Source organism: Zerene cesonia, unplaced genomic scaffold, assembly GCF_012273895.1.
Source record: "Zerene cesonia ecotype Mississippi unplaced genomic scaffold, Zerene_cesonia_1.1 Zces_u004, whole genome shotgun sequence".
In the NCBI taxonomy this organism is placed as follows: domain Eukaryota; kingdom Metazoa; phylum Arthropoda; class Insecta; order Lepidoptera; family Pieridae; genus Zerene; species Zerene cesonia.
In genome coordinates, this window is record NW_024045134.1 from 120,023 (window position 1) to 126,948 (window position 6,926).

The following is a 6,926-nucleotide window of genomic DNA, read 5'->3' on the forward strand; positions in this document are numbered from 1 at the left end:
ATGTTAAATAAAACACCTAAATATGCTTACTTAAGTATATATATTTCAAACACATCAGTATTAACTAAAAAATAACATTGTAAATACAAAGCATGGCAACATAAATTCCTTTCATACGGAATGATTACAATTATTCATGAATATAGAAAAATATTACATTTACACATGAGAGGCAGCTTAAATGCAGATATTTATCAGTGTAATCAATAAATGTTTATCATCAAAAATATTTTGGGGCATATTTTAAATAGAATTAAGTACTTTAAAACATTTGTGCGACAATATTGAATAAAATTAATTTCCTACACAATCAAAATCATTAGGCCATAGAAACCATAAACATGTTTACAACATACAATAATGTGATCATATTTACTGTATAAATCAAACAAATATGTGAAAAGCAGAATACTTTTGTCCAATACACATTCATTATCAAAATCTTAGTGATGGTAAAACCTTCAAAAATTTAGCACCACATATCCATCCTATATAAATACTGATGTAAAATGCAAATAACACATTGACAATACTTCAAATATGACCTTAATCACCTATTGTTGAGATAAGAACTTAGTTCTTGGGTGTGAGACAAACTTAGATCTAATAAAAGAGCTTATGTAAGAATACATGGATTGTTGTAAATGATTATGGTAACTGTATTTCAATGAGATTGTTCAATTACAGCGGGGGCTCATCCCACTTGAGATGTTTCTCAGGGGTCAAATGCACAATCCTCACATGGACGGCTTGATTCTTTTCAAATTTGGGTGGTATTGGACAGAGTCGGTACATAACCTCATCTCCTGGCAGAGGGACATACTCACCTTCAATGCTGTGAATAAATTGGTAGTGTAATATAAACAGATAGTAATTTATTATTTGATAAAATTAACTTATTCTAATAATTTAAAGATACTTATTTATTTATTTTTTTCATAAAAAAAAATGGGAAAATTATAAAAAGTACTATAACTCAAAAAAATAATATATAGCATTTTTTGTATCTGCTTGATTGAGGTTAGTGATAAAAGATATCTAAGTCCACTTTTTATTCTGAAATTCCCAGGGAAATAGCATTAAACATAAAACAACAACACAATAATGTAAGAAAGCGACGAATAAATTTGAAAAAGAGAATTTATACAAAATACATAATTATGGGGAAATGCTGGTACTTAAAAGTATATTTTTGAGGAAAATTTGTTCACTGAAGTTCAGAGCATAACCATTACTTACTCAGAGATATGCACAAAAAGATCTTCGCCGCCTCTTAACGGAGTTACAAATCCATGACCTTTCGCTCTACAAAATGATTTAATTTTACCAGTCTCTACGGGATTCCCTAAAGCTCTTTCAGATCTGGAATAAATCAAATTCATAAAAAAACATAAGGAAACGATAATTTATTACAAAAAAAAATGTAAAACTCACGTAGATGCTGTGCGATTTCTACGGGTGATTATCGGACTAGGAAGTTGTAGGTGCGAATTAGTTTTATTTGGAGAATCATCATTATTAAAACCAACTTCCTTGGACATACTGATAGTATATAATACACAGCTTACAGTGGAAAGAAAAATCAAATTTAAGAGAACAAAATTTCAGATTAAAACTTAACAAAGATAATGTAATCAAGCTATAGCCATCTACGATCTCGGAATTCGTAAATTGTGAATGTCAATTCATGAGTGTCAAGTGTCAACTGGTCAACGTCACTCAATTTGACATAAGTACTCCCAAATAGTGTTGTATTCACCTACTACTTTGATACCACTCAATGGGTGTAGTGGTTAAATATAATTGTATTTCAGTAATATTGCAAACACGAGTCTCTATTTTAATAAAAGTATGTAATTAAAAATTAAATAAAATAATTTTGCTAACGAGTAGTGGGAATATCATCATATTTTCACATATATTTTTGTAAGGGGATCAAAATGGGTTACACGTTATTATTATCGAATTTATGAATACTAGTTACATTTTTTTAAATTTGATAGTATATAGGTATCTATCTATCGGAATGTTATCTAGCTATGCATAAATACAAGATTCTTAGGCTGAATAAAATAATTATTCACGGGGTGTGTTAAAATTTAACGATATATACTCTGTCAATATGTACCTCAGCCGCGAGCTTTATGACAAATGACCTTGTTTTTAAATTAGTCAAGGTACTAAGGTACTATGCTAGTGATATGTTGAGTTGTATGATGAAATAATTAAAATAAGAAAAAAAATTTATCTGATTTACGAGAATATTTATTCGTTTTAATACGTGTCAAAAACATGTATAATTATGAATCACTAGCTGCGCCCAGCGGTTTCACCCGCTTAAGTCCGTATCTTGTAGGAATATCGAGATAAAAAGTTGCCTGTATGTTATTCCAATTGTCCAGCTATCTATGTACCAAATTTCGTTTCAATTGGTTCAGTAGTTTTTGCGTGAAAGAGTAACAAACACACACACATCCTTACAAACTGTCGCATTTATAATATTTATAGGATTTCTCATTAATCAATCAATCATCATTCATCATGGGTTTCAGTTATTTGATGAGCCATTTATTAATCATAAAATTGACAAAAAAAAAACAGCACATTGTGTTTTTAAATCTTTTTATTGTTGATACAATACCCACATACTTATAATTATATAACTTTAACAGTTTGGATTATTAGTATTGAATAAAATAAAAGCTTAATCATTACAATGTTTTAAATTTTTATAATCATAATGTATAACAATGAATCATTCACATTTTAAGGCATAACAAAATTAAAATGGTTTTTTTATTAGCGAATGTAACTACGTAAGTTGGCAATGTCTAGACTGTGGCTGCAATGGAAATTTAATTTTCGGTATGGGTATTCCTTCCCAGTCACCCTGAAAATCATAAATGAGTCTCTAAATCTTTAAAAATAACAGCGACTTGTCTGGCTTTGCTTGGTTTGTGCCTAGGATAAAAACTGACATAAAATATGGTGAAATAAATTTAAAAATCGATCGAGTCGTTTTTGGGCAAAATTTTAAGAAACAAAAAACAAATCTTTTTTTTATAGTAATACTAGCTGACCCGGCAAACGCTGTTCTGCCTTACTCGTATCATTTAGGGGTATGAAAAATAGATGTTGACCGATTCTCAGATATACCCAATATGCACACAAAATTTCATAAGAATCGGTTCAACTGTTTCAGAGGAGTTTGGTAGCTAAAATTGTGACACGAGAATTTTATATATAAGATAATTTCGTAAAAAAATAATAATAATAGTGGGAAATTAAAATTATCTTGCTATTATTAGCTATGTATAGTTCAGGTATTGAAGAGTTTGTTAGTTAATCTGTTTCGATTATTGAAAAATTATTATTATACCTGAAATCTATTTCCATCGGATCTATTGCATTGCATCGAAATAGGCGACTCTGTATAGAGATTATCCAAACTTTTTGCTCTTAATGGTGTCCAAGGCTTTATGGACATATAATTTGCACGAGGACTTGCTTTGTACGATATAGGCATATTATCCCATCTAAAATAACGCAATGGACATACTACATAATTATTTTTTTCTTTTGAAATATATATTCATATTGATTTTTTGTGTTCTTTCAAATCAGCCTATTGACACTATAAGCGAAATCTTTATTATCAAAAGACCTATATTTACCTCTTTTCGAACCTGAAGTAGTTTTCTAAAGCAGCATTAGAAACCGCGCTCTTACACACCTCAAGCTGTGTTGCTGGATAATAATGCAGGTAGTTCACACACATTTCATCCGTTATGGCATGACCACCAATTGTAGCATTCTCTTTATCTATTGTGTTATATAGGCATGTTGTTTCCAAATAATCACCCTACATAATAAAGGAACAGAGGTATCAAAAAGGTTCAGGAATTCGAAAATCCCACTAAGTAATTAAATGAAATGAACTAATTATAATACAAAAAGGCTTTTTGGGGTGGCCATGCGTCACTTACGGGTAGCACCTTTACGGGTCGATGCAAAATTCTGATTTCTTGAAAATGCGTAGAATAATGCATATCTTTGTTCAATACGGGCAGTTCCACACCATTTCGAGTATGCCTCGTCCACACAGCAACTCCAGTTAAGTGAGTGTGAAGCTGACTGCCAAATACAATAATACCGTGTTTTGGCAGACCCTGGTGAAATACATGTTACTTTAAATATATAGATCGATCATAAATCATTCATCAGTAGAATGTTATTGGAAAAAAAATGTAGATATTATCAACAATCTATATAAATAAAATAAATAACTGAAATGTTTGTACAAGCTGAACTTCTTAACGTTTAATTTTTAATATTTCGTTTGGAAGTAAAAAACGAGAGTACGTTTAGAAATTAAAAAGTTAACTTAATTGATATCTTAATTTATTTGTTCGATTTTGTCAAGAAGTTTATGTGAAAAAAAGTGTCAAACAAGAGAACATCTTAAGAAATTGTAATCGTGGACGCAGTCGTGGCAAAGCGCATTTTTTTAATATTTATTGAACATACAACTCCAGTGCACTCAGGTACACAATATCCTGTTAATGGGAATGCTTCTTGCCCGGCCGGTATTGCCATTTTATCGGTATATTCTAGACCAAGCTCCATAATCGCTGCATCGTAAGTTCTGCGGTCAGATGTTAGGTGCAAAATAATTCCAGAGCTGTCTACCCAATCTGAAAAAATAGCTCTAAATTAAAATTCCGACTTTATGTAAAGCAACGATCTAAAACGTTTATTTAGCTAATGTATGTATTTATAAATAATATATATTTATAAATGATCATCGCAAAAATCAATTCATATTTAAAGGCATAAAAGTAATACCCAAAGCACGTATTTTAAATTAAATTATTATTATACCATCTTTAAGTTCAGGATTGTTGTAATGTACTTCTAACATGACGTATTTATTGGCACCTGGTCCACCTAAAGGTAAACCTGCTTCCTTCGGATAAACAAATGGCGGTGCTCCCATTGCCCAAGCTGCCTTCACCTAGATAGAAAAAAATATATATTTGGGTAGTTAATCATATAAAAATTAAAATCGTATTCATAGATATTTTAAAACGAGGTAAGTTCCATTTAAGTACAGAATATTATTTACAAACTGTTTATTTTAATCTTCATTATTTAAATACCAATTATGAAATACTAGCCGCGTCCCGCGGTTTCACCTGCGCAAGTCCGTATCCCGCAGGAATATCGGGATAAAAAGTTGTCTATATGTTATTCCAGGTGTCCAGCTGTCAACGTACCAAATTTCATTTCAATCGATTCAGTAGTTTTTGCGGGGAAGAGCAACAAACGCACACACCTCCTTACAAACTTTCGCATTTAAAATATTAGCAGGAAGTAGGATGTTACAACCTTTGAACATAATCTTGTAGAGTCTGGTCTATCGGATGCAAAGCAGTTTCCCTCATACATTGGAATGTCACTCTCGGGGTTTGCATCACAGTAAAACACTTCCATATGGTGGACTAAACCTTCGTTGCCCTTCGTTATTGTAGATTCAAACTATAAATTAAAAAAGAACATAAAAGAATACAACTCTTTGATCCAAGATAATAATTTTATGCATTACATTATCACAGTATAAATAACATTGAATAATATTACCTTAATAATATGGTGGACTTTAGATGTAATAAAATCGGGAAGTTTTACCACCTTGCACCAGTATGTCGTGTCCGAACCAGGTACTTTAAGATTTTTGTTCGTGATTTTCAATTCTTTAGCTTTTTCATTATATACTCCTACTGGTGTAAGTAATCGTACTCGAATGAAACCACGATCATGGGCTGACGTACAAGGTAAACATAGTCCCTGTGATGAAAAGAGTTTATCGACACCTCTAGCCCATATAACATGCACAGTGCCATCCTAGAAGTATCAAAAAAGCACGATTTCAACATATTAAAATTTTTAGAGATTTAATTTGTAAAAACAATTTCTTTTACACATTCACAAATACCTCAATAATGTAGTCATCGTTGTCGCATGTATCGAAAGAACGCTCAAAAGATATGATTCGTGACTTTGCATCGACATGAAAAGCATCACAGTTTTGATTGGTGTCTCTTATTAATTTGCCATAACTATCAGAATGCATATCCTTAAATACAAAAATAATTAATTAGATATTTTTTACTCATAGTAGAATTACGATTACTATAACGGTTTTTTTTATACCTCAAAATGGTCGTGTTGTCTATAATCTGTCCATACTAAACATACATCAGCATTTTCTAGGTCTCCTCTGTCGGAAAAACCTAAAGCAAACCAGTTTAAAGGCATTGCTTTATCAGACAGGATCATTTGGAAACGAATTTTGCGAATCGAATAATCGATTCTCCATTTCAACAGTAATTCACCGTTCGGGTCCAACACTGATTCACTTTCAGCAATCTCGCGATCTTTTGGCGGGGCGGTTAAAAATATATTAATTAATTGTATATAATAAATGTAGGTACCTGCATTGATAATTAAAATTTCTATTGAATTGGTTTAAGTCAGAATTTAATATTTTACCAACCTGTCTTTTTGTAAACCGAAAAGGAATAATTGCAACAAATGAATGTAGAAATTAGAGCGAGGATACACGGAGATTTCATTTTAGCAACAGTTAAAACATACTTCCGTTTTCACAACTTTAGGTTTCGTTCCTGTGCGGACTTAAGGCTCGACTGAAGGCAAAGGTGTCTTATCTTCCATAAAGTTATCACCCCATCTCCGCGGCTAGAGATATACAGAGCGATATAATTGATCTCCAACTAGTACAGTCAGAGTAAACACTCGAATACAAAAAATAGAGATATTCCAGGACAGGTTTCAGATTTATAATAACCATTTTTATATCAAACTAATATTAAAATGTGAAAGTTTGTTTGTTTTTGATGTGTGTC

The 6,926-nt window shown here is 31.5% G+C and overlaps 2 protein-coding genes across 2 annotated transcripts; both read right to left on the minus strand.

Moving 5' to 3' along the window:
* Positions 1-441: 441 nt before the first annotated feature.
* LOC119838609 (cold shock domain-containing protein CG9705) lies at positions 442-1,684 on the minus strand. The gene is made up of 3 exons (XM_038364601.1): positions 1,435-1,684; positions 1,240-1,362; positions 442-835 (listed from the first exon to the last, which is right to left on the minus strand). The coding sequence occupies exons 1-3, from the start codon at positions 1,539-1,541 to the stop codon at positions 682-684; spliced, it is 384 nt and encodes a 127-aa protein (XP_038220529.1). The 5' UTR covers positions 1,542-1,684; the 3' UTR covers positions 442-681.
* Positions 1,685-2,748: 1,064 nt separating this feature from the next.
* On the minus strand, positions 2,749-6,713 carry LOC119838682 (tyramine beta-hydroxylase). The gene is made up of 11 exons (XM_038364756.1): positions 6,557-6,713; positions 6,214-6,437; positions 5,996-6,136; positions 5,641-5,904; positions 5,389-5,538; positions 4,882-5,014; positions 4,528-4,694; positions 3,987-4,169; positions 3,675-3,862; positions 3,380-3,536; positions 2,749-2,890 (listed from the first exon to the last, which is right to left on the minus strand). The coding sequence occupies exons 1-11, from the start codon at positions 6,633-6,635 to the stop codon at positions 2,813-2,815; spliced, it is 1,764 nt and encodes a 587-aa protein (XP_038220684.1). The 5' UTR covers positions 6,636-6,713; the 3' UTR covers positions 2,749-2,812.
* Positions 6,714-6,926: the final 213 nt, after the last annotated feature.

What these genes read in the sequence shown, in the direction of transcription:
- LOC119838609 (XM_038364601.1), bottom strand. Translation starts at nt 1,541, where the DNA reads ATGTCCAAGGAAGTTGGTTTTAATAATGATGATTCTCCAAATAAAACT. An exon ending in AGAAATCGCACAGCATCTAC is followed by an intron (nt 1,363 to 1,434) that starts GTGAGTTTTACA and finishes GATTTATTCCAG; the next exon opens with ATCTGAAAGAGCTTTAGGGA. An exon ending in CTTTTTGTGCATATCTCTGA is followed by an intron (nt 836 to 1,239) that starts GTAAGTAATGGT and finishes ATTTATTCACAG; the next exon opens with CATTGAAGGTGAGTATGTCC.
- LOC119838682 (XM_038364756.1), bottom strand. Translation starts at nt 6,635, where the DNA reads ATGAAATCTCCGTGTATCCTCGCTCTAATTTCTACATTCATTTGTTGC. An exon ending in TTCGGTTTACAAAAAGACAG is followed by an intron (nt 6,438 to 6,556) that starts GTTGGTAAAATA and finishes CCCCGCCAAAAG; the next exon opens with ATCGCGAGATTGCTGAAAGT. An exon ending in TACCTGAGTGCACTGGAGTT is followed by an intron (nt 4,170 to 4,527) that starts GTATGTTCAATA and finishes GTATTTCACCAG; the next exon opens with GGTCTGCCAAAACACGGTAT.